Source organism: Sylvia atricapilla, chromosome 25, assembly GCF_009819655.1.
Source record: "Sylvia atricapilla isolate bSylAtr1 chromosome 25, bSylAtr1.pri, whole genome shotgun sequence".
In the NCBI taxonomy this organism is placed as follows: Eukaryota; Metazoa; Chordata; class Aves; order Passeriformes; family Sylviidae; genus Sylvia; species Sylvia atricapilla.
The window spans coordinates 492,332-519,067 of record NC_089164.1 but is presented as its reverse complement, the minus strand read 5'-3'; the positions used below and the strand labels follow the sequence as shown (position 1 = coordinate 519,067).

At 54.2% G+C, this 26,736-nt stretch overlaps 1 protein-coding gene across 1 annotated transcript in view; it reads right to left on the bottom strand.

Moving 5' to 3' along the window:
- Nucleotides 1-4,186: 4,186 nt before the first annotated feature.
- Nucleotides 4,187-26,736, bottom strand: part of KCND3 (potassium voltage-gated channel subfamily D member 3) — a 93,313-nt gene continuing 70,763 nt past the window's right edge. Inside the window, exons 3-7 of the mRNA XM_066335668.1 lie at nucleotides 16,285-16,386; nucleotides 10,122-10,214; nucleotides 7,560-7,616; nucleotides 6,453-6,700; nucleotides 4,187-4,376 (exon numbers count right to left, since the gene is read on the bottom strand). Coding sequence (XP_066191765.1) covers nucleotides 4,187-4,376; nucleotides 6,453-6,700; nucleotides 7,560-7,616; nucleotides 10,122-10,214; nucleotides 16,285-16,386 — 690 coding nt within the window. The remainder of the gene's footprint in view (nucleotides 4,377-6,452; nucleotides 6,701-7,559; nucleotides 7,617-10,121; nucleotides 10,215-16,284; nucleotides 16,387-26,736) is intronic.

Below are 26,736 nucleotides of genomic sequence, written 5' to 3'. Positions count from 1 at the left end.
TGGAGAAAAACAAGTGTTCTAAACCAAAATACTGAGATGGACTGGAGGGGTGAATGATGTGGAAAAGGTGTTTTATTCACCTGACTTTAAAAGCAGAATTAAGTTTGCAATTCAAAGCTCCTGATGTTCACCAGCTCTCCACGAGTGCTGACTTTGTAGCTCTGCCTTAGTCCAACAGATTAAGATATTACAAATCCAAGGGATGCTGCAACACACAAATTAAATGTGACTTTTAATTTCCTGTATTTTTTTTACAATACATGTAAGGTGCAACATCTTTGCAACCTCTTTACATAAAAAAGCAAAACCTTGAAGGAAATTTGCATTCTTTAGCTGCTTTAAATCTTATTTTCATGCATACACCTGAAGTGTCTGGACTAGAATGACAAATTCTGGGTTGCAGTACAGGTGTATTAGCAACAGGTTTAGGTTGACCAAGTGGCACTGATTAAATTTGGTCTTTCTGGCCAATTAAAGAAAGATGTATTTTGAATTATCCTGAGGTTTATTCCACACTAAAGCAATGTGTGTTACTCAGGTTGTCTTTTTAAGGAAAGTTTTTGGAACTGTTTTGGAAAGAATAGAAGTCAAAGCCAATGTGTGAAAGGTATTTTTTATCATTTGCTGCCAGCTGGGTGTGAATCCTGTCAGCAGCTCAGTGCCAGGTGAGAAGAGAGAAAATCTATTGATAGAATAGGCTGAAAATCAGTGAAAATATTTTTCCTTCAGAAAAAGCTTTAGAAAAGAAATAAAATGCTCAGAAAAAGGAGTTGCTCCTTTGATACTTTTCATATTGCTTTAGGAAAATCTGCACAAACAATGTCCTTCCACTTGCCTTTTGTACAAAAAAAGTTTTATCTCTTTTTCTAAAACTATAGAAAGTGGCAAGGAATGAGAGGAGGGGGAAGGCTTTGAGCTGCAATTCCAGCACAGCACTGGTGGGGCTGTTCCCAGGGCCTGCCCCTGTTCTGGGGCTGTTCCTGGGGCTGTTTCTGTGCTGTTCCTGCCCCATTCCTGCCCCATTCCTGGTGTTGCTCCTGTTCTGTGCCGTTCCTGTGCTGGGCAGGGCCAGGAGCTGGTTTTGTGTGGGCTCAGGGCCGGGTGTGCCCTGAGGTTGGGGTGCTGGTAAGGCAGGGCAGCACTGGGGCACTGCAGGGAATGAGCCACGTCCTTCAGGTGAGGGTCAGGAATTCCCAGGGGTGGCTTGGGCTGCTCTCCGTGCTGTTAAAGGGTTCTAAAGCTGTTCTGCCCTCCCTGGGTCAGGGACAAGGGGCTGTAGGGCAGATCCATCCCTGTCCCTGTGGGGTGGATCCCTGTCCCTGTGGGGTGGATCCCTGTCCCTGTGGGATGGATCCCTGTCCCTATGGGATGGATCCCTGTCCCTGTGGGGTGGATCCCTGTCCCTGTGGGGTGGATCCCTGTCCCTGTGGGGTGGATCCCTGTCCCTGCAGCTCTCCTGGGGGGCACACAGGGTTTCCACAATGCAGTTCCAGGTGCTTTTGGAAGCTTTACTTGGGGAACTTCAGAGGATAAGGGGAGCTAATGCCTCCGTTAAAAATCCTTTTAGCCCTGTTCCTCTAGGCTCAGACTTCCCTAATTCTGTGGTTTTATCCCCTGAGAGCCTGTGTGAGGAGCTGACAGCGTGGGGCAGCACCTGCCCACTTCATGGCAGAGGCACAAGCCGTGGTTCCCCAGCAGGGATAACAATTCCTGGTTTTTGGAAGAAAACAGAGGCTGTGGCAATCAGTGCCCAAGCAGCCAGCCAGAAACTCCTGGAAGGCTTTCCTCCTTCTTTTTAGCCTCTTAAAATAGAATGTAATACTCTTTTCCCAAAGGTTTGGTTGGCAGCAGTTAAAAGCCCAGTCGTGCTTTGGACGAGGGCTGCCACGGCAGATATTTACAGATACAGAGATTCTGGTGCCTGGATCTGCACTCACACTAAATCAGGAATAAGAAAGGCAGCACCAAGAATCCACGTGGAATCCCTGACTTTGTTATTTTTATTCCTGTCCCCTGTCAGCACAGGGGCATTTCACCCTCCTCTGTGCCAGTGGAGATGAGGTTGCAAAGGTGGCAAGTGCTGGAGAGCAAAGGCCTCTGATCTAGATGATGACAGTTAATGAAAACAAAGCTAAAATGAATTAAAACATCGAGAAAAAAAACCTCAGTAATGGTAAGATTAACTGCAGTATAACCTCCTACAGGAAGCAGCAAAAGGCAGAGCATCTAAACCTTTTAAAACAGGACTAAACATAGTTTGGGGTAACATATTACAGCACTGGGATAAATGACTGGAAGCTGGTGCAGCTACTGGAGGCTCAGGCGTAGCCCTACTGTTCCTAGGATGTTGTAGGATTCTAAGGGGGGGTTGAGTTAATGCATCAGCCATCACTCACTCCCAGCAGGAGTGCTGCCAAAGCAGGGTGCAGCTCCTATGTGTAATCAGCATTAATTATCTATACATGTATGTGTCTGTAATCAGTTATATGTGTGTGTATATGTGCATATAAATATTACACCGGGAGAGGTCATGACGGATGTTAAAAAAAACCACCATCATCCCTTTGCTGAAGCAGCCTCAAACACTCTTTGAGCCGTTCTCTTAAGTGATGTTGATAAAATCTCTGCTCAGGGCGGGCTGGGAGGTGTCCCTGTCCCCTGGGCTGCTGGGGCAGAGCATTGGCCTTGGGGAGGTTTGTGCATGAGCCAGGAGCAGCCAGGCAGGCTGGGGCTGGGGCTGGGGCTGTTCCTCATCTGCCCTTCGTGGACCCCTCTGGAAAAGGGGCTCCAGGAGGGCAGAAGGGCAGGAGGGAGTTCCTCTGGGCAGGGGGAATCAGCTCTTTCAGGTCCATGGCTTTCCTCACCACGGATCCTCCCTCGGGAGGAGGTGCCAGCACCGAGCACAGCTCGGTGCCAGCAGGAGGTACCTGGCAGTACCACACAGTGTTCTCCAGTTTTTGGTTGGCTCTTAGCTCCTGGTTAGGTTTTCCCACAGCCAGAGTGAACAGAGAATGCTGTCTGCAGCACATGTCACAAACGGTTCCCCAGCTCCTGCTCCCCCTTCTCAGGCAGATCCTGTGCTGGGCCTGGAGAACTGGAATTGCTGACCTTGTCTATCCCCAAAATCAACGCAGCCCAGGAGCCAAGGGTGGGACAACTGGAGCCCTAAGACTGTGAAAAAGCCAAACACCTCTCTGTCCATGCAAGGCATTTGGCTCTGGGGTTAATAATTATCAAGTATAAATCCAGACATTATTTGGCTACTATTTACAATGGGTTACACGTCCAGTGCTAGCAAAGGAATTTCTATACAGGAACCGAACCATAAAAAGCATGGGCATACATTACAAGGAACCTCTGGTAGACTCATGAACGCTTGATGCAGTTGAGTTCAGTGCTTTCATTCTTTGCCATTGGTGTGCACAGTATTAAAAAAGAATCCTACCTTTTTTTTTCTTTTTTTTTTTTTTTTTTCCTTTTTAAAAATACAGAACTGTAGTCTAGTCACACTCTTACAAGTAAGTGATAACAAAAATAGAAAGCAGATACCCAGGTGGGACTAAAACTCTACTAAAGCCTGTCTTCTTTGTCGTTGTTGTTTTTTTGTTTTTTCTCCACAAATATGTTTCCACAGACAATAATTAGCAGACAAACACACTGTTTGCAGTTGCACTGTATTGACTTAAAAGGCGGATACAAAATAGTCTAAATGGGGGATGGCACCCAGGGGTGGGAGGTGTGTGTGTGTGTGTGTGTGTGCACACCTGGCCTCTGCTGGGCTCCTCCCTCCGGGGGCTCTTGCACACTCACACACACACACAGCGATGCAGGGGACTGCTGTGACAGGTGGCTTCTTTTGTCTAAATCTTTTCCTATAAAAGAAAAAAAAAAAAAAAAAAAAAAAAAAGTGAAATTTTGGTTGGTTTAAAGGTTCTGCTCCATGAAGAAGAAAAAAAAAATAATCACAAAATCCATTGTTTTTCACCTTTTTTTTTCAGTCATTTCCTCATGAATAAATATTATCCATTAAAAACCTTTAAAAAGGTGCTGCGATACACAGTGTTAGGCTCCGTGGCCCGCCGTCGCCGTGGCCCGCGCTGTCCCGGGCAGTGTCCCCTGTCCCCGGGGCGGCCCCGGCGCTGTCCCCGCCCGCAGCCGCGTGTCCCCGGAGCCCGGGCCGCCCTCCTCACAAGGCCGACACCTTGACCACGTTGGCGCTGGGAAGGTTCGTGGCCGGCCCGGGGCTGCCGGGGCCGCTCTCGCCCTCGGGAGTCAGCGCCGGCGGCGTGGGGATGCTGATGATGGCCGTGGTCATCTGCGCGGCTTTGCAGTTCGCTCTCAGCCCCTCGTCCGGCTTCATGTTGAGGCTGGAACGACTAGAAAATAAATTTAGCGCTCGGCTTGTTTCTGGCGAGGGGAGGCGCTGGGAAGGATGGGGATGGTTGTGGCTCTGAATCAGGCTCTTACTCGGCTCGAATATTCAAAGGCTCCGTTTAAACGCCCCCCACCCCGTTCCTGCAAGGCACTATTTATGTCTGCACAGATTACACCGGGCTCTGGTAATGTTCCCCCTGGTGAGGAGACAGATTTCGCGGGGCAAATTGTTCTGTTTCCATCTCCTCCTTGCACAATTCTGGTTTATTTAAAAGGACGTCTAAATGCACCGCCCTGTGTAGTGCGTCTTTTCAGAGCACAGGTAGTTCTTTCCGAGAAAGATGTTGTCTTTCTTGCATTTCAAATACCTCTTTCATATTCACCGTCCCTTGGTCTTTTCTATTTTATTGCTCTCTGCAGTAGTTTCAAGGATCTGACAGCTGGGAGCATTCTTATTAGATCTGCATCAATTGCATCCTATAATTAATTACAGAGGGAAAATGATAGGTTGATTTCAGTGCATCTGCACAGCTACAGGAGTCTGCTATTACCAGCCCAACACGTTCATTTTCGGCACAAGGCCCGTCCTTTGCGAGTGAGGCTCCCCGTGGGGAGGCTGCTGCTGCTGTTCTCGGGACTGACTCACCAGAGGAAGGTTTCTGAGCCCTCCTGGATCCTGACACCCAGGAGCAGAACCTCTCACAGGCTGAGAGTGGGGCAGCCCCGGGCGGGGTGCCTCTGCCGGGGGACCAGCTAACCCAGCTGCGTGCATTCCACGGGAAAAATAACTGAAATGCTTTTTTATTTTTTTTTTAATTTTTCCTCTCTCCGTCCTTGCCCAGTTTGATAAGCAAGTGAAATAAGTGTTGACATTTAAAATATCACCAGCATCTGATTTAGCACCTGGAACAGCTGACATTCCTCTGAATTACTGCTTCAGGTGCTGGTTTAAAATATTGTCATATTGAAACCGAAATAGCTGGAGACTTGTTTTGTACTTATTCATTCATAATTCATGCTCTGAAATGCCCTTCTGGCACCAAGTAATCGCTTGCTGCCCCCAAGGCAGCTTTGTTTCTGTTTCCACATCCCCTTGATGGGAGTGGGGAGAAGAGGAATGGGACGTTCAAAACCAGCCCCGGTGCACAAAAAACGTGATGGGCTGAGGGGGATTTGGAAAGTAATTGAATATTCGCAGGAATTATACGGTGAATAAATGATTCTTGTGCAGCAATTTATGTATAAAATGAAATTTTGAATATTTTCTATTAAGGGACACTTAACCTGTGTCCTTTATGGCTTTGTAGGTCACAGCTACTAAGACACCACTGTGAAATTCCTCTTATTTGCTTCCAAGTGATGCTCAGAGAGGCAATTTAGACTTTTGGACCATGAGAACCAGCGAAGTGTCCAGGGGCCCACGCCAGCCGTGCAGCAGCTTTGGCTGGCAGACGCTGCTGGCTTTGGCCAGGTGCCCACGCCCTGGGGAGGCGGGTCCGTGCCCTGCCACCCTCCGGGGGAAGAGCCTTGTCCCGAGAGCCCCTCCCAAGCTGCCCCGGAGCCCGGAGTTAACCGGGCTCTTCCCGGGACAGCCGGAGCCACTTCCCTCGGGTCAGCGCTGGGGGACACAGAGAGGCTGCCACCAGCCCCTGCCCCTGGCTGGAGAACAGCCCTGCCACCCTGCCAGCCTGCAGCTGGGCACAGCTGGGGACAGCCCTGCAGCTGGGCACAGCTGGGGACAGCCCTGCCATCCTGCCAGCCTGCAGCTGGGCACAGCTGGGGACAGCCCTGCAGCTGGGCACAGCTGGGCACAGCCCTCCCAGCCCTGCCACCCTGCCAGCCTGCAGCTGGGCACATCTGGGGACATCCCTGCCAGCCCTTCAGCTGGGCACAGCTGGGGACATCCCTGCAGCTGGGCACAGCTGGGGACAGCTGGATACAGCCCTCCCAGCCCTGCTTACCCTGCCAGCCCTGCAGCTGGGCACATCTGGGGACAGCCCTGCTAACCCTGCCAGCCTGCAGCTGGCCACATCTGGGCACAGCCCTCCCAGCCGTGCCCGGGCGCGCCCCCGCGGTACCTGGTGGTGAGGGAGGGCTGCTCGCTGCACTGGATGTGGATGGTGCTGAGCTCCTGCATGCTCCGCAGGCGCGTGGCCGGCACGCTGGAGTTGGGCAGGTGAGTGGTCTTCTTGCTGCGCCGGGAGCAGCACGAGGTGCCCAGCCCCTGGCGGCTGCTCAGCGACGGGCTCCGGGAGGACGGGTAGTTCTGCATGGAGCTCTCCATGCAGTTCTGCTCGAAGAGCTGCTCGTCGATGAACTCGTGGTTCTGGCGGGGGAGAAGCAGAGCGGTCACGGCCAGCCCGGCCTCGGGGCAGCCCCTGCGCTGTGGGAGATGCTCTCTGCACCCGAAAGGGCTGATCCCAGCGGGAAATGCCCCGGCCCTGGCTGCGGCCAGGGAAGGTTCTGCTCTCCTGCGCCAGCAGGGACACGAGAGGAGCTGCTGCAGCGACACAAGTGTGAGGGAGTCACTGCTGCCTCGCTCACAGTCTGGGATTGTCAATCTGTTGGGCTCAGATCCATAGGGGTTGAATTTCTGCTCATTTTTTTTTAGTCTGGATTCCAGAATGGTCTCAAATAGTCTGGAATGCCACGTGGTTATGGAACCCAATAGGAGCTCCTGCTCCTTTTCCTTCAGGCCTGGGGATCATGTTTTATTTGGATGATCACCTGGCCAGAGAACTTAATGCTTGCATTGGCTCTTGGCTTCAAAGCATCCCTGCAGTGCATGAGCTGGGAGGAATAAACACGGCAGTGAGGAGGGGAAAGTGTTCGGAGGGAAGGAAATTCGGAAAGCTGAATCTGCAAAGAGCTTTTGTGCTAAGGAACAAGAAATCCTGAAAGAAAGAACTCATTTGTGTGGCTGTGAACACCCAGGTGGAGTGAACAGGCTTCATCCAGCCCCTGTCGGCTTCAGGAAAGATGGGGAACAAAAGCGACCATGCTGGAGGCAGCCACCAGAGCTCAGTGGGACAAAAACAGCTCCACAGGGCACAGAGCACCGGGAAGCCACAGGGAGCCACGTGCACAAACTCGCCAGGACAAGAGCAGGAGGAGGAATAAGCCAACACTGCCCAGACACGTCACAGAGACCACAGAGAAAACAGATCGAATCGAAAAGGAAATACCTTGATGGTGGAAGTTCGTACAGATAACAGGGGATCATCCACAAGATAGGACAATCCCTACGGGACACCATGCCAACAGAAGATAAAAACACAATTCATTGTCCATTCCACATTCAGAAGTTTAGTCCCAGCACTGCATCTCTCGCCTCAGCATTCCAGCTCCGGTTTGAATGGGCAACACAACCTTCTCTCAGGCCCCTCAACCAGAACCCCTCTGACAGTTCGGCTCTTGAGCGTTTTGTTCGTGGGAACAGAACCAAACCCAGAACAGCTTTGTCACTTTGATCTTTTGAGAGCCAAAGGCAAAGGTTTCGGCTGCTGTTCACAGGTCACAGATCGGGATTGTTTGGCTGCTGTGTCACCAACAGACTGCGGGGTTTGATCCAACTCTCTGAGAACACAGAGGAAAGGTTTGGGTTGAAGGACTGGGCTCAAGGCACTCAGCACTCGGAGAAAACAGCCTGTGAATGTCCAGACTCAGTCTGGGAATTGGAATGAGAGGGAAAAACCCCTCCTTTTGTTTGAACAAACTCCATCTGCTCTGGGAATACGACAAAGTAATCTCTCTGTTGTGGCAGCTCCGAGTACTCCAGGGACACTTTGTCATCTGACACGGCAGATTTGGGACCATTCACAGCCACTCGGCTGGAATCGTGTGCCAGTGACAACCCAGGGACCAGGCCAAGAAATAATGCACTCGGAGCATCCTCTGCCTGCCTTGGGGAAAGGTGAATTGCCCATTGAAACAAGCTTGCAACCATGGTACATTCCTCATTCCGTTCCTGCAACTCGCTCACAAAATGACTCTTCAGTGTTTAAAAACGCTTTTACTGCGATTTCAATTTTCTGCTGCACTGTTAGATTACATCAATACAGGATCTCCGCACAAACCCACCGGACTTTCTGGCCCGAGAATTCCAGACCAGAATCCAAACCCGCTGTCTGAATTTGGTGCTACACCACGGCAATAAAAACTGCCTGAAAAACACGAGGGGAAAACCCCGTTGTGCAGATTCCCGTCCGAGTTTTAATGAGAATTCAAGTGTCACTGCTATTGCCATTGTTTTCTGACAAAGAGGAACATTTGGAGTATGTTCATGGTCTTTGCAGGTTTGAGCTGGCAGCGATCAGCCTTTGTCAGTGCGCTGGGCTGACACAGCCAGGGCACCACGCCCACCAATTAGGGCACCACGCCCGCTAATTAGGGCACCACGCCCATGAATTAGGATACCACGCCCGTTAATTAGGATGCCACGCCCACTAATTAGGGCACCACACCCCAGATTGGGGCGCTGTTTGGCAGCAGCCGCAGAGGTGTTCCCTGGCCCGGCAGGGTCACATCCCTGGGGCCTTTCTGCAGGACAGACCCTGCAATCTCCGCGTGCTTCAGCCAATTCACGTTCCAAATGAAAGAGGTTTGTGAAATGTGGCCGTGGTACTGAAGGGTTTAGGCAGGTTTTAAACTGAAGAGTCAGGCTGTGAAACATCTGCTGGTGATGTAACATTGAAATAAAGGCAGGATGAGTTGTGTCAAACAAGTCCAGCAGTCACTGATACAGGAAGAATCAGTTCACTGCCCTTGGCACGAGCTCATTAGGCTCAGGCCACTGTAATTAATTATCAGCTTCTTCCAGTGTATCTCTGAGGCCTAAGTGGTGCTATTCCAGCACAAGCCAAACTATGACAGTGAAGGTGATTTGTCTAAAAGAAACCCTTGCCAGTCAGAAATCAAAAGTACACTTGATGATGGATGCAGATAGAAAAAGGCATGAATATTTCAATATTGAATATTCTCCCTAGAATGAATCATGGTATAGATAATGTGTTCCTTTACTGCAGAACCTTTTATATAAACCTGGAAGCAAAACGTATGTATCAAATAAATATCTGAAACGTTCTCAAAGACTTCTGCATACACAATCAGCCAGTAATGCAAAATAAAAGTGGCTCCCAGCACCCGGCAGGATGCAAACAGAGGAGTCGTGCTGTACCAACTGCCCGGGTGGCTTTGGGATAAACCACGGGCCCCTGCAGCCAGGCAACCCCTGAACCCCCCTGAGCACAGTTCACCCTCCCCGGACCATCTCCGGGCTGCAGGTGACGTTCCGCAGCCTGTGGCACTGTCACCAGGCTGTCCTTTGCCGTCCCCAGCAGCAGCCCCCTGCCCGGACAGCAGCACTGTCCCTCGGGGCTGGGCTGTGTCACCGACAGCACCGGGGAAATGCGCTTTGGGTCTCTCTCAGGGGCACCGAGGAGACGAAACTCCTCATTTCTAGGCTCTCCCGGGCCCCTCGCTGAAATTCCTGCTCGGGTGACTTGATTGAGAAGCTGCTCTGGCTCTGTGCAGGGGCCGAGGGGAGCAGATAATCCATACCGATCCCTCTGCACGGGAATTGTGTTATTATTTTAAAGACAAGGAAGCGGAAGGTCATTTAACGCCCTGCAGGCTGCTGTGGGCAGCCCAGGAGGAGGTGCCAGCCCCGGCAGGAGCGGGACAATCCCGGAGAGTCCCCGGGGATCTCCCGGAGCCCGGCCCCGGAGCGCAGCGCTGGTGGCACTTACGGTGGTTTTCTCCAGGCAGTGCAGCAGATGGTGGTGTTGGCTCTCGATCAGCGACGTGCCTTTGGTCGTGTGCTGCTCCTCCTCGCTGGATCCCTGAACAGACACAGAGACAGGGGGAACAAACTCGGCCGGGGGTGAAACCGGAGCCCACAGTGCCAGGAGAACCCACGGAACCCACGGAACGCAAAGAATCCACAGAACCCACGGAACCCAAAGAATCCACGGAACCCACGGAACCCAAAGAATCCACAGGACCAGCAGAACTCACAGAACACACAGAACTCACAGAACACACAGAACTCACAGAACCCACAAACCCAGAGGAGCTGTCGCAGGGGTCAAGAGAACAATTTCAGCTGCCACCTCGCAGCTTTTCTCCTGACCCTTAGGAGTTCCCTCAGGCTTTCCCTTAAGGGTTTTGCTCGTCCACTGGGTTCAGATTCGACCCAAGGGCCGGGTCCCGGGTGTCCTGTGGCTGGGGAGGGAACCGGGGCGGGGCTGCTCACTGACCGTGCCGAGCTCAGCATCCAGGGCAAAGGAAAGGGAATCTGTGCTGCTTTCCCAGAGGAAGGCTGCTGAGCTGAATGCCATCAGATGTCCCCTGACCCGGAGCCTGTGCTGGGGGCACGGCAGAGCTCGTCCTGCCCCCGGCCCTGCCGGCCCTGGGCAGTGACCAAAGCCCCGAGTGACGGCTGCCCACGGGCACCGATGGCACCGTGGGTCCTCTGGTGTGAGGACACTCCTTGTCCCCGAGCTGCTGCAGCCTGGGCTCTCAGCACACGTTCTGTGTGCTGTGCCCTTGAGGACGGGCTGTGCAGAGACAGCGGGAGCACTGAAGCAGCAGCTGAGGTGCTGGGAGATGTTTCCTCAGAAACAAGGGGGGCTGACTTCTGTGATGCCTAAATCTGGGAGTAAAAACTGCGTGTGCACGGCTTGAATGGCTGCTCAGGAGAGGAAATGGGTGGCAGAACACCTTGGCCAGACATTGTTGCCCTCGAGGGGTCCCATCGAGCTGTGGTTGAAGCACTGCAGTTATTTATTTTATTGCAGGACACCCCCGTGTCCCACTGCTCCCTGCACTGGATGGCCCCAGGTGCCGCTCCAGGCTGGGGCTGTGATCCCCCAGTGAAGGAAGGACTGTCCCTGGCAGGTGCCAAGCCACAGCTGAAGGGGCCGTGAAGGAAGCTGAGTCCCTGAGCATTCAGAGATTCCAGGGGAACACATCTCAGGCAGGTTACGGGCCTTTGGTTGCTCTTGTTTTGGAAGATGAACATTCCCAGATGTATTTTTAGGAGTGGCCTAAAACCAGAACTCAGTTCCATTTTGTTATTAACAGTCCTCCTGGTGAGGTGACACATCCAGCAGCTCCTGCTGGCTCCTGCTGGGATGACTGAGGCCCTGAAGGCTGGGTTGGAATATTTCCCGTGGAGGTCCTTGGAAGCCTAAAGCAGAGATGCTGCTGCACTCAAACGCTGGGGAGAGAGAGAGGAAGAGCAGATTGCAAAGTTCCTTTTTCTGAGGGTTTGCCTGAGAGGAAATGGGATGTGGGAGCCAAGACAGAGCTCCCCCAGCCCCAGGAGAGCCAAGGCAGTGGCTGAGCGCTGGCAGCACCGCCCAGCCTGTCCCTGTGCCCCCAGCCCCGGGCTGGGCTCGGCCCCCAGGGCTCAGGGGACAGCTGGCAGTGACCAGGAGTGACCTCAGGTGACAGGGGGGAGATCGGTGCCTTGTCTTGGGGAGGTTTGCTCATCATCTCAGTGTTCCCAGAAGCAGAGAGCAGGAACCCCAGCAAGCATCCCAGGTGGAAGGTGGGCTGGGATCTGCAGGAGCTGCTGGCATTTTGGCATTCTGCACTTGGCATTTCGGGAGTGGTGCTGAGGAGAGGATCCTGCCGACGTGGGTCCTGCCTCAGTGGTTCCTGTGCTCCTGCAGGCAAAGCCTGGCCCTTCGGCAGAGGAGCTGCTGGGGGAAGGAGAGGCTTGCTCCTTCAGCAGGGATGCCAGGTTTGCAAGGATTTGGTGCCAGCTGCCACTCGGTTTGCTCTTGGAAGACATTCAGTGAGCTGCTGGCCGTGTGTGGGGAGGCTGCAGCACACTGCTGTCACTTCTGAAATCCCAAATCCTTCCCCTTCACCTGGATTTCGGTGCTCCATGCACGGGCCCTGGGGAGCTGGTTCAGGGCTGGACTGGCCCTGCCCAGTGCTTATCTGGGCCTTGTGGAAGGGCCCAGAGCTCCCAGCCTCCTGGGCCTGGGATATTCACCTCCTGGCACCGCAGCTCAGAGGGAATTTCAGCTGTACAAGGAGATTAGTGCTAAGAGGATCTGTAGGCTGCTGCCATGGGAAGAATCTCACCATCCCTTGAGCACTTCTGACATAAAGCCCGCTAAAAAAACCTCCAAATGAGAAGAAAACAGTCTGAGTACTCAGTGTCTAGATGGCAAATGCCTCAAATCCCCACGTTTGTGGAGCACGAGTGTGCGCTGGGCTGGCAGCTGATCCCCTTCTGCTGCTGTCCGCGGTGAATCCTCCTGTCCCCGGGCGGCTCCCGGCTGCCGAGGGGCTGCTCCCGGGCAGGAGGGCTCCGTGTGCCCCCGCCGTGCCCCGGAGAGCACACGGAACCTTCTGGAACCCCCAGCAGCCCCGGGCTTCCACTGTGCTGCCTTTGGCTGCAGAGCCCCACGGGGGCAGTGTCACACGGACTGCTGGGCCCTTGTCACAGGGACACCTGAGCTGGGGCCACTGGGCAGAGGGATGTCACACCACGATCCCAGAGCTCTGGGATCACTTTGGGATCCCTGGGGCTGCCAGGGGGATGTCACACCACGATCCCAGAGCTCTGGGGTCACTGGGATGGCAGGGGAATGTCACACCACGATCCCATAGCTCTAGGGTCACTGTGGGATCCCTGGGCTGGCAGGGGGTGTCACACCATGATCCCATAGCTCTGGGGTCACTGGGACGGCAGAGGGATGTCACAGTGACTCCTTAATCTCAGAGCTATGGGGTCACTGTGGGATCCCTGGGCTGGCAGGGGAATGTCACACCATGATCCCATAGCTGTGGGGTCAGTGGGCTGGCAGGGGAGTGTCACACCATGATCCCATAGCTCTGGGATCACTGGGATGTCAGAGGGATGTCACACCATGATCCTATATCTCTGGGATCCCTGGGCTGGCAGGGGAATGTCACACCACGATCCCAGAGCTCTGGGGTCACTGGGATGTCAGAGGGATGTCACACCACGATCCCATATCTCTGGGATCACTGTGGGATCCCGGGGCTGGCAGGGGAGTGTCACACCATGATCCCATAGCTCTGGGGTCACTGGGATGGCAGAAGGATGTCACACCATGATCCCAGAGCTCTGGGGTCACTGTGGGATCCCGGGGCTGGCAGGGGAATGTCACACCACGATCCCATATCTCTGGGATCACTGTGGGATCCCGGGGCTGGCAGGGGGTGTCACATCGGGCAGTAACTGCAGTTGGGAGTGCTGCTGGGGCAGAGCAGCCCCGTGGCCATGAACAAACCATCGCTGCTCACACCCGTCCTGGGCAAGGTGTCAAAAGAGGCCTCGTACCTGAGCAGGGGAGCGTTTGACACTAATTTGACTGACAAATATGCACAGTATGGAGATAATGTTTTGGTGCCTCTTACAGCAGCTGCTCAAGCCGTGCTCCTTTATGTTTTTACAGCTTAAAAAATTGGGCTGTCTAGACTTGCTGTCATTCACATTTCGCTCTCTTTAGAAGAGTTTGTTGTTCTGCCATAAAATGAAAGGACATAAAATCTTGCCTCGTGGAATTAAACTGGTCGTGCAGCCCTGCAGGGAAGAAGGCTCTGCAGTTCTGTAATTAATTAGTGTCTCTACCTGGGGAGAGAGAGAGTGTTGGGTCTTGATTCTGGCCCAAACCCTTCTGGGATTCTGTGATTTAGAGCTATAAGCCCACCAGGAGGGAGCTTGCAGCCAGAAAACCTGGTGAAAACCTGCTGTAGGAGCTCCTATAGATCTAAATTTGGCTGTTATTGGGTAAAAAAAAAAAAAATCCTCTTGAACCTCTCTGGAAATGTTTCTGTTTTCCTTCCTGTGTCTACAGTAGCTTTTTAGCCAAAATGATCCTTTTCCCACTTGTTTTTGGGCCAGTGCCAGAAAATGAACCCATTCAGCCAAATATTTCTCTCAGCCTCGTGCGTTTTGGGCTCCAGCTCTGGTGTGTCAGCTGCTCTTCCCTGAGTGGTCTTGGCAGGGAGCTTTGGCTGACGAGAGAAGGGAGGAGACCCTTGGGGAGGTGACAGGCTGGAAGACCAAGTGCAAACTGAGTGATCCTGCTAATCTCCCCTGGCAATTTTAAAAACCAGAAGCCTTCCTTTTAAAGGAAATTTTACATTTTTAGTCAAATTTTTGCACTTTTCTGGGTAATGAAATAGCAGAGTCCCAGCAGAGCTGACCTGCCAGTCCTGAGCCTCTCCTGAGTGGGGATAAAGCTCTGGGGTAGCTCTGACCAGTCCTTTACTTGACACAGAAACTTCTCCTGAGCTGCTCGGCAGAGCCAGATGGTCCCGGAGCAGATTTCCCGAGCTGCCATTTGCAGAGCAGGAGGCGACGCTGGGTGTGCAGCCAGGAGGATCCAGCTGGTCATGGAAGGGAGAACAGAACTGCTCTGGGCCCCACCTTCCAAATCTGGTGTGAAGAGCTCCTGCAGAGCACTTCAGAGACCAGGGGCTGCTGTGTCCCCGCGGCACGGAGCTCATCCCACGGGGCAGAGCCGGGGGCTGCACCTCTCCCCTGGGCTGAGCCCACCCAGCGGGGCCACCTCTGGCCTCACCTCTGGGGGCTTCTCCAGGGCCTGGGGGGGTTCTCAGCTTTCCTCTTACAGAGCCCTGGGGGCTGGAGGAGCCCCCCAGCTCCCTCAGCTGCTCCTCAGAGAACTTGTTCTCCAGACCCTTCCCCAGCTCTGCTGCTCCTCCCTGGGCACAAAAGCGGGGCTGTGTCCCAGGGAGAGGGAAATTGAGGATTAGGTCCCGAGTGAGGCTGCACAAATGAGGTGTAGGTGGCTCTGGGGCTCAGTCACTCTTCATCTCTCCCTCTCTGCTCCCCAAGTGCATGAAAGGCTGGTTTATTTGAGACGAAATCCGTGAAATGTGCTAATACCTGCTCTGGGGTTGATCAGGCTTAATGTAATAACCTCCTCTCGTGTTTGCTGGTTCTGCTGAGCAATCTGAGCACTTAAAACTTTCCTCCTCCTGAACAGCCAGAGGCCTCCAGAGGCCTTTAAAAATAAACCCAGCAGCAGGCTGCCTGAAACAGGAGCTAGGGAATATTTTCCTGTCCTGTTGGCGATGATCAGATAGCACACATTAAACTCCTGAAGAATAAATGGAAGGCAGTGGGTATTTATAGTGTGGGCTGTGTAAATCAGCCCAGCCCCAGCGGCTCCAGCAGCCAGGGATTAGAGGGAGCTGTGAACCTGCTCCCTGCTGGAAAGCCAGACCCTCTCCTGGCTCAGGGAGGAGCTCAGGGAAGATTTTCCCTGTCATGGACGGGAGCAGCTGGATTCCAGCTGTGCCTGCACATCCTGTGTGCAGGGTGTGATCCAAGGCCCTGAGAGCAGGGTGTGGTGAATCGGAGTCACAATCACAGCCACAATCACAGTCACAGTCACAGTCACAGTCACAGTCACAATCAGAGTCACAATCACAGTCACAATCACAGTCACAGTCACAATCAGAGTCACAGTCACAATCAGAGTCACAATCACAGTCACAATCACAGTCACAATCACAGGGTTGGCAGAGACCCCCAGGATCATCGAGCCCACCCCAACCCCTCCATAAACCCTGGCCCAGTGCCACACCCAGCCTTTGTTTAAACACCCCAGGGATGGTGAATCTGGGGAATGCTGTGTGCAGGGTGTGAGGGCACAGCCCGAGTGCCAGGGGCTGAGCTGGGACATGGGACATGGGACATGGGACATGGAGATGGGAACTGGGAGATGGAGATGGAGATGGGAACTGGGAGATGGAGATGTAGATGGGAACTGGGAGATGGAGTTAGAGATGCAGATGGGAGCCGAAGGGAGCCAGGAGGCCGGCTCCAGCCGTCCCCAGCAGGCCGGCCCGGGGAGCAGCGGGGCAGGCAGGGCTCCGGGCGGGGCCGGCGCTCACCGTGAGCTCCAGCGCCTCGTTGAGGAGCCCGTTCCGTTTGCTGTGCAGGTACGCGTTGGAGCTGCCGGTCTTGGCCACGCGGATCCGCGCCAGGCGCGCCTTCTGCGGGGACAGAGACGGGTTAGGGGACAGGGATGGGGACAGGGATGGGGACAGACGGGTTAGGGGACAGGGAGGGGGACAGGGATGGGGACAGACGGGTTAGGGGACAGGGATGGGGACAGGGGGAACAGGGATGGGGACAGAGAGGGGTTAGGGGACAGGGAGGGGGACGGGGGGACAGGGACGGGTTAGGGGACAGGGATGGGGACAGGGATGGGGACAGAGATGGGGACAGATGGGTTAGGGGACAGGGATGGGGACAGACAGGTTAGGGGGACAGGGATGGGGACAGGGGGAACAGGGATGGGGACAGAGATAGGTTAGGGTAGGGACAGTGGGGTTAGGGTTAGGGATGAGGACAGTGGGGTTAGGGATGGGACAGGGAACTCCATGACCTGTGGCATCTGATAAAACAGCTCTGCCCAGAAATACACATCTCCAGCAGTCCAGAGTCATGGCAACAAGAGAAACTGACCCTTCCTCTTCCTTTGGGATTATTTTTGATGATTCCTTTTAGCATTGTAACTTTTCAATTGCTGCCTGCGTCTCTGTCGAGTGATTTGCCTTTTCTCTTTTCTACTGTTAATTTATGACTCAAACACCATTAAAAGTAAATACAAGAAATAGCTGCAGCTATTAAAAAATAATTACATTGTGCTGTAGTTTAAAATGCTGCATAATCCCTTAAATAACATGGAGCTCGTGATTTTCCCTGCTAATCAGAGGTGCTAACGGCTAAACGCTGTGGGAAGAGCAGAGGCAGGAGGCAAATATCTGCAGTGGGTCCAGAGACTGGAGCCGTTTCAGGAGCTCTGTCCCTGTCCAGCTGTGAGCCACTCTGGCCCTCAGTACTGGAAATATTGGAAATATATTGGAAATATTTGTTTAACCTCAAGAGCTTGTGCTCCAGCAGACAGTTTCTCAGGCGTGCACAGGGTAAAGTTTGCAGCTTTAATTGGGTGACAGAGACTATGACCAGCCTGAAAAATAGGTCTTCTTTTGACCCCCCCAAAATGGGGCCATCTGAAATTGGCTTTATTTTCTATAGCTCACCTAGATTTCTCTGTCCCATTTTAAGGCTGAGCTCCTGAGCAGAGTGAGGGTGAGATCTCTGTGCCAAGGTGAGATCTCTGATCCCAGGCCAAGGTGCTCCGCCTGGGACGGGGCAAGGCACAGGCTGAGGACACAGCGGGGAAGTGAAATTGGACCTTCACCTCTCCTGAAAAGCTTTCCCCGGCTGCTGTGTTGCTCTGGGCCCTGAAGGGGACTGGCCTGAGGCTGTAACCTGAACAAAACCCACGGGGATTGTGCTGCTGTGGGGTGGGAGCCGTGAGAGGAGAGCCAGGACAAGGCACTGAGCAATATTCCATTTCCCAACATATGGCATTGTCCCTCTGATCCTGACAATTACATTCCCATCAAACTGGCTCCTCTAAACACGAGTGTGTGCCTTTGTGTGTCTGCTCCTCACTGCTCACAGGCACCTCTCTCATCAGGAGGGGTTTGGGCGCAGGGTGGTTTTCCCAGGGATGCTCTGCTGGTCCCCACTGAAGATTCCCATTTCTCTCTGTGCCTGATTAACATCCTTTCCTTTGCTGGAGGAATCAGCTCACCTCACCTGTGGCACCAAAGGTTCATCCTCCTCTTCAGCTCAGCCAGTTGTGACAGTGGATTCAGTGTCAGGCTGTTGTAATGAACATTATTCCCTGTGCCTCCAGGCTAGCAGGGGATCAAATATTAATAGCTGTTCTCCGTGTGGAGTGGAGACGGTTCTGAGGTCTGTTCCCTTTTCCTTTTGAAACAGGGCCACTTGCTATCTAAATAATTAAACCCCACAGCTTTTGTAGCTTAGAACAGACGTTGTTATTTTAAAAAATGTCAGTGGGGCAGGACAGAAGTTAATCCTGTTCTCCTCACACAAAGGATCCTCCCAGCGCCCAGCTCCGGTCCCCATCGGGATTAAATTGGGGAGATATCTTGATTAACTCAGCTAGAGAAGTTAATTAAAATTGGTGCCTAAAATTGGTTTGGCCCTCCAGACAGTCTCCTCTATTGGACCAGAAACAAGCCCGGAACAGCAGCCCAGTGTTTTCTGTCGGTGTCTGTGTGCAGGTGTGAATTCTCAGACAGGTCTGGGGGTGACACAGGCTCTGCCCCTGTGTGGGTGCCTGTCCCCTGTCTCTGGGGCTCTGGCACTTGGATCACACCTGACAGGAGAGAAGGGTTAAAGATCTTCCAAATTCTGCCAGTTTTCCCACCTGTGGGCACGTTTCTGTCAGGCCTGTCCTGCAGAGCTCAGGGCTCCGGTGTGGGCACAGGATGGGCAGTGGAGGCTGCTCTGGCGTCCCCCTGCAAACATCATTTGGGGGGATGGTTTTCTTGTGCATCTTCTCCCCCAAATGTGACAGCCAAAGGTCAGCAGGGCCGGGCCTGAGCTCACTGTGACTGAAATAACCCCTGACAGAGGCTAAAAAAGGAAAAGCAAACGGCACACTGTGTCTGCATGGAGATGGGAGAGGAGTTGCTAGGAAACCACAGGATCTCAAAATGCATATGACCTAATCTGGAAGATAATTTATATGATGAAAATAATAATACTAATGACAGGCACTTACAGGTTGGAATGATTAATTTGGTTATCTGGGAGCCCACGTGTTTCTCAGAGCAGGATGGAAGGCAGGGCTCAGTGACTTCTGGGGTTTGCTGGGTTTGGGAAACTGGAGGCTCAGGATAAGCAGGAGGGGCAGTGGAGACCTGCCCAGGTGGGGAGGGTGCAGCACCCTGGGGACTGGCAGAGGACAGAGAATGGCCTGAGTTCAGCTCGATGCTTTTTGGAGAAGTGCAGGGAGCAGGAGCTGCTGGCTGGGAGAAATGCTTCCCAGATGGCAGGCTCAGCAAACACCTAATTATTATTTATTAATGATTTTCATCCAGTTCTTATGGAGATAACAGTGACTCTTGATTTATGTGGGATAAAAAATGATTAAGCTACAACCTATGACACAATTCCATGTTTGCCAGGAAACTTCATCTTCCCAGAGCTTCTGTTTGTGAGCAGGCAGGGAGGGGAGGACCTGAATGGACCCTGCAGCCCCTTCTGCCCCTGCCCTGGAGCTGGTTCTGGCATCATCTCTCTCAGCAGGAGCTTGGAAAGGACCTCTGGAATCGAATCATCAATAAATCAAATGATCAGAAAATCAAATCAGGAATAGCTCCAAACCCTGCCACACCTCAGGGTGTTCATGGATCAGTGGAGTCACCTGAATTAGAGCCACCCCCCGCTGTGTCCAGGGGAGATTTGGGTCTCTCCAAACCCACCCACCTGAGGCTGTCCATTGAGGAGCTCCCTCTGAGCTGTCCCTTCTCGAGGCCTCCTCCAGGAGCATTCCTGGCAGCAAGTGCAGCTACACCAGCTAATGAACCGTGTTCTACCCACTAATTCCTCAGGCATCACCAGTTTGGATATTACCGGTGGTTGCTGCAGTGGGTGAGCACCACTGGGCCTCTGAGGCTGAAATGAAGCTGCTCTCCAGAGCCATCAGTGGGTGGTTTGGGTCTGGTTTGTATTCCCAAGGTGAAATATCCCAGCCATTCAGCCAGGGCTGCATTTCCTGGCTGTGGTCTGCATCTGTTGCCTGTTTGGGGTTTGGACTTTAAATCCTAGATGAAAGGATTTAAATCCTAGATGAAAGGACGTGTTGATTCTGGAAGCTGGAGAAGGTGACAAGCAGACTGTAGAGTTAAACAAGGCACAGCACTGCTACAACATCTAAGAGAAACTTTTCCTTCTCCTTTTAACCTCTTTTTCCCCTAAGAAACCAAGTATGCACACTTGGCTTTCACTTCCTCTCAAACCTTTACATTAAACGGCTTTTGAGCCAAGCTCAAATATTCTGTCACTTTTGCTTTGGGGGAGATGTTACAGGGCTGCATATGGAAATGAGGCGGTGGAGAACTCATTATATTCCTATATAATTTGATAGAACCACTTACAGCCAGACCTTGATCTTATTTTGGGCCTCTTCATTACTTTTCCCGAGATGAAAGATTCCCCTCTCCTCCTCTGTGCCTCTCCTTTTAATGCCACCTTACCCTTGGCACCATTAAAGCAACAGAACATCATTTCCAATGAACTTTATCATTTAATCTTTCCCAACACCGAGGAACATCGTGTTCAGGCTATTTATAGGACAATGCACAGAATATGGAGTTTAATGGATCTGGGCCTCTCCCAGTCACAGATTTCCTGGCTGATTAAACAGGGAATTTATGCAAAACGGGCAGGATGGTCAGGCAGCCCCTGGAGGACTGGGCCAGGTCCCCTCCTGTTGGAAACTTCTTTTTGTACAATCTCGTCTGGAGGTTAACAAGCTCTGGCTCAGGTGTAGTGAGGCTCTTACTCCTGTGGGATGTTTGCTCCAGAAATTCTTTCTTCTGTTTGGAAAATCCCTTCTGACTTCCAGCCTGTGCTGTCTGTGTATTCACCCCCCAGAAGGGGTTACAGCAGGCCTTGGTCTGTGTAAGGACTGAGTTTAGGGACACTTGTCCCTTGCCTGAGTGATGTTTTACACTGGTGCTGCAGCTGGGCTGAAGCCCAAAGTTCCTCTCTGCTGAAGTCCCCAGATTACCAGCCCAGCTGAGTGACAAAACCTCCTCTCTTCCCTTCTCTCTCCCTTCTCAAAATAACAGTAATAATAATAATAAAAACCTCTATACGCTTTTTTTATAGTATTAATGCTGGTACAGATTTTTAGAGCTTGGGTCGGAATTGCTCCAAGGATGTGGTTAAAGAGGTGTCCAATTGGAGTGGGAATAATCTGCAATGACTGGAATTATGGGGTGTAAATCAGGGTGTCAGAACTTGTCTAGAAACTTCTGCTTTAGAAAAAGGGCAAGAAAAGCCCCTCACGTCTTTCTGCACCATGAACAGGGATGCTGCTGTTCTCCATCCAGCATCAGCGTTCCACTGGAGCCCAGAGTGAGGAGCAGCTGCCTGCCTGTGATTTATCTCTCTGTCTTCTCTGATCTGTGTTCCCAGAGCTCGCTCCTATCATCTCTTTCACACTCCTAATTAATGGCTGTGAAGTATTCGGGGGATGGGGAATTAACGGGATTTGATCCGGTGTCACACGCCGAGGTCCCTGCCCTGATGGATGAGCGCTCAGTGACGGTGTGGAGCCGTGGGGCTGCGCAGGGCACGGGATGGCGCCGGGGCTGCTGCCAGCGCTGTCACGGGCTGGGGACAGTCCCACAGCCCCCCGGCTGTCCCTTGTCCCCGCGGGATGTGCCGGCAGCACGGACAGCGCTGGGATTTCCCTTCCCTGGCACGGCCACGGGAGCCGCGGGAGGGACAGAGCTGCTGTGACATGTCTCTGGGGACAGGGACAGGGACAGGGACAGGGACAGGGACAGGACAGGGACAGGGATGGGGACAGGGACAGGGACAGAGACAGGGACAGGGACACCCCAGGGCCAAGGTGCCACAGCCTGGGCTGGGCTGGGACAGCCCAGGGACATCCAAGGACAGCCCAGGGACAGCCCAGGGACAACCAGGGACAACCAGGGCCGAGGTGACCCAGCAGAGCCCTGGGGACGGATCCGTCGGGCTCCTGGATGTCCCAGGCTGTTTCCTGCTGTGACTGAGACCCGATGTGAAGCTGCAAAGGAACACGAGCAGCTCCTGGATGGAGCGGAAGGAATTCCGGCCGGGCGCTGGGCCCCGCTGCCAGGAGGCTTTGGTGGCTGGATGTAGGGGCTTGCTCTGGAGGCTGAACCCAGAAACTGGAGCTCACTGAGTTCAGCCCTTCCCTTCAGAGGAGCCAGCTCCTTGTCTCAGACAATTTGGGACTCAGGGAATTTGGAACAGCTGAACTGATGGGAAATGTTGTTTTGCTTTCCTCGATGATATGAAGGAACAGAGGCAGGATTCCTCCTTGGCTTATTTGTTTGTTTGGGTTTTTTCTCCCTGAACTCTATTAAGGGATGTGACAAACAGAGAAAGTGGTACCTAGCCCAGCAAAAATGAAATATCTTAAAAAGAAAAAAAAAAAAAAAGCCTTTTTTCCCCTGTCAAAGACTGTTAAATATCAACAACAACAAAAACATATTCCACACGGATTCGTTCTGGTTGAAAAAAACATGTTCTTTAAATGTCAGCCAGCTCCAGTTTTAACCTTATTGTTTCTCTCTCCCCCTAAGTTCCCAACCCCATCCCCTGCTGCAACTGAGTCATGTTCTGTAGCTGAGCTCTCCTCACACAGCTCCAGTCACTTTTTCTGGCCCTGCTTTTCCACGCTCTGAACTTCAGGAGCCCACCTCCGAAATTCAGGGTGTCAGCTGAGAAACAGAACATCTCAGAGCTGCCTCCCCTGCTCTGGAGCAAATCAATGGTTATAAAGTTATTGACAGATGTGTGGGCGCCTTCTCCCGGCCACGGGGATGGCACAGCCCGGACCTGGCCTCTCCCTGCCCCGCTGCCCTCTCCCGGGCTCTGAACAGCCTGTAACCACTGAGGAACAGCCACACATTGGTCTGCTCTTCCTTCCTTTCGGCTGGAGCCAATGGAAGCATCTCCAGAGTTGCCTCTTCCCCAGCTGCCTGTGTGCCACCCTCTCCCGAGAGATGGAATAACCTTCCTCCATCTCCCCATCCCTCCATCCTCTTCCTCCATCCTCCTCCTCTCCTCGGCTGCCTGGCAGAGCTCTGGTTTCCCCTGCACAGCCCTTGCTGCTGGAACTGCTCGGGGATTTATCCTTCCTCTCACCTCAGACCGTGTGTCCCCTTCCCTGCCCCTGTCCGTTCATCCGCATCACAGCCCCATCACAGCCCCAGCACAGCCCCATCTCAGCCCCATCTCAGCCCCATCTCAGCCCCATCACAGCCCCAGCCCCAGCACAGCCCCAGCACAGCCCCATCACAGCCCCATCTCAGCCCCATCACAGCCCCATCACAGCCCCATCACAGCCCCATCACAGCCCCATCACAGCCCCATCACAGCCCCATCTCAGCCCCATCACAGCCCCAGCCCCATCACAGCCCCAGCACAGCCCCATCTCAGCCCCAGCACAGCCCCATCACAGCCCCATCACAGCCCCAGCACAGCCCCATCTCAGCCCCATCTCAGCCCCATCACAGCCCCAGCACAGCCCCATCACAGCCCCAGCACAGCCCCATCACAGCCCCATCTCAGCCCCATCACAGCCCCAGCCCCATCACAGCCCCATCTCAGCCCCATCACAGCCCCAGCACAGCCCCATCTCAGCCCCATCACAGCCCCAGCACAGCCCCAGCCCCATCACAGCCCCATCTCAGCCCCATCACAGCCCCAGCACAGCCCCATCTCAGCCCCATCTCAGCCCCATCTCAGCCCCATCACAGCCCCAGCACAGCCCCAGCACAGCCCCAGCACAGCCCCAGCACAGCCCCAGCCCCATCACAGCCCCATCTCAGCCCCATCTCAGCCCCAGCACAGCCCCATCACAGCCCCATCACAGCCCCAGTCCAGCCCCAGCCCCATCACAGCCCCATCACAGCCCCATCACAGCCCCATCTCAGCCCCATCTCAGCCCCATCACAGCCCCATCACAGCCCCAGCACAGCCCCAGCACAGCCCCAGCCCCATCACAGCCCCAGCACAGCCCCATCTCAGCCCCATCTCAGCCCCATCACAGCCCCATCACAGCCCCAGCACAGCCCCAGCACAGCCCCAGCCCCATCACAGCCCCAGCACAGCCCCATCTCAGCCCCATCACAGCCCCATCACAGCCCCATCTCAGCCCCATCACAGCCCCATCTCAGCCCCATCACAGCCCCAGCCCCATCACAGCCCCAGCACAGCCCCATCACAGCCCCATCTCAGCCCCAGCCCCAGCACAGCCCCATCTCAGCCCCATCTCAGCCCCATCACAGCCCCATCACAGCCCCATCACAGCCCCAGCCCCATCACAGCCCCATCACAGCCCCATCACAGCCCCATCTCAGCCCCATCACAGCCCCATCTCAGCCCCATCACAGCCCCATCTCAGCCCCAGCACAGCCCCATCACAGCCCCATCTCAGCCCCATCACAGCCCCATCACAGCCCCAGCCCCAGCACAGCCCCAGCACAGCCCCATCACAGCCCCATCTCAGCCCCATCACAGCCCCATCTCAGCCCCAGTGCAGCCCCATCACAGCCCCATCACAGCCCCAGCCCCAGCACAGCCCCAGCACAGCCCCATCACAGCCCCATCTCAGCCCCATCTCAGCCCCATCACAGCCCCAGCACAGCCCCATCACAGCCCCAGCACAGCCCCAGCCCCATCTCAGCCCCAGCACAGCCCCATCTCAGCCCCATCACAGCCCCAGCACAGCCCCATCACAGCCCCATCTCAGCCCCATCACAGCCCCATCACAGCCCCATCTCAGCCCCATCACAGCCCCAGCCCCATCACAGCCCCATCACAGCCCCATCTCAGCCCCATCTCAGCCCCATCACAGCCCCATCTCAGCCCCATCTCAGCCCCATCTCAGCCCCATCACAGCCCCATCTCAGCCCCATCTCAGCCCCAGCACAGCCCCATCACAGCCCCAGCACAGCCCCATCACAGCCCCATCTCAGCCCCATCTCAGCCCCAGCACAGCCCTATCACAGCCCCATCTCAGCCCCATCTCAGCCCCATCACAGCCCCATCACAGCCCCAGCACAGCCCCATCACAGCCCCAGCACAGCCCCATCTCAGCCCCAGCACAGCCCTATCACAGCCCCATCACAGCCCCATCTCAGCCCCATCACAGCCCCAGCACAGCCCCAGCACAGCCCCATCACAGCCCCAGCACAGCCCCATCTCAGCCCCAGCACAGCCCTATCACAGCCCCATCACAGCCCCATCACAGCCCCATCTCAGCCCCATCTCAGCCCCAGCACAGCCCTATCACAGCCCCATCTCAGCCCCATCTCAGCCCCATCACAGCCCCATCACAGCCCCAGCACAGCCCCATCACAGCCCCAGCACAGCCCCATCTCAGCCCCATCACAGCCCCATCACAGCCCCATCACAGCCCCATCACAGCCCCATCTCAGCCCCATCACAGCCCCAGCACAGCCCCATCACAGCCCCAGCACAGCCCCATCTCAGCCCCATCACAGCCCTATCTCAGCCCCGAGATGCAGCCCCGAGATGCAGCCCCACTCCGCGGCCCCAGCGGCTGTCGCAGCGCCTTTGGGCAGCCATTAAATGGCCAATGCACTTGGGGCAGGGCCGGGCTTTTCCTTCCCTCCCAGCCCCTGAGAATGACATTTTCCTGGGGCTGTGGGTGCCCCGCTCCGGGCGAGGCGCTCTTTGGACCTTCCCTTTCCCCCAGCTGGGATCCAGAACCAACCCTGCCGGACTTTAACCCTCGGGGTCTCCTGTCCCCCGGGTCCCCCCGGCCCCTCAGCCCCGCCTGGGCCCCCCAAGTCCCCCCAACCCCCGGGGGCTGTGCTCCCAGCAGTGAGCTGCTCCGTCCCGGGGCTGCCAAAGGAGCAGCCGGCGGAGCTGTCACAGCTCTGCCTCTCACGCCGGGGTGGAGAGGTGGGAGGTGTTGTCCCCCGCCCAGCTCCTGTCTCCGCTCGTCCGTGCCGCATCTTTGCTGCAAACCGAGCGAGGGGCTCCTCCGGCATCATCTGAATTACAAAGTCGTCCTATTGTCAAGCCTTTTAAGTGTCACATTCTCTTTTAAATCCAAGGCTGTGACATTCACTGAAGAACGGCGTCATTTCAAAGTCAGGAAGGTCTATTCTTAGCACATCAGTCAAAAAAAAAAAAAAAAAAAGGGGTGGGGGGGAAAGTCGTTGGGGAAGGAGAAAAACACAACAATTTCACCAAAATGAGCCTTGTCACAAATGATCAATTCGTCTCCCATTCCCACTGACCTGCTCCTCGCTGCTGCCAGAGGACAGAATTTGATGCCACAGCGCAATGAATTAAGATTTGCCAGATCTCCTTGTAATTAATTGTCTCACAGTACAGGTTTGGCAAAGAATAATTTCTCTCTAAAGCGATTAGATCACTGCTGGTTGGGTTTTGTGTTTGGTGGGTTTTTTTCTTTTTAAGGAACATTTCTCCTCAGTTAGCTGAAGAATAGATGCTGGTGAGTAACAGCCACCTCCCGGTATTTTATTCACGTAACTTAAATACCTCTTCCCGCTGGACCAGAGCCCCCTCAGCAGTTGGGAGGCCGAGTCAGGGCTGGGCTCAGAGGGGCACGGGGCTGGGCTCTCCTGTGCTGGGGGGCAGCTCAGGACGCCCAGGGGCTGCAGGTCAGCTGCCCTCAGAGCCCACCTTCACTCACTGCTCTGCCCCCCAGTGCCAACCTCGCCAGTCTGAGGCTT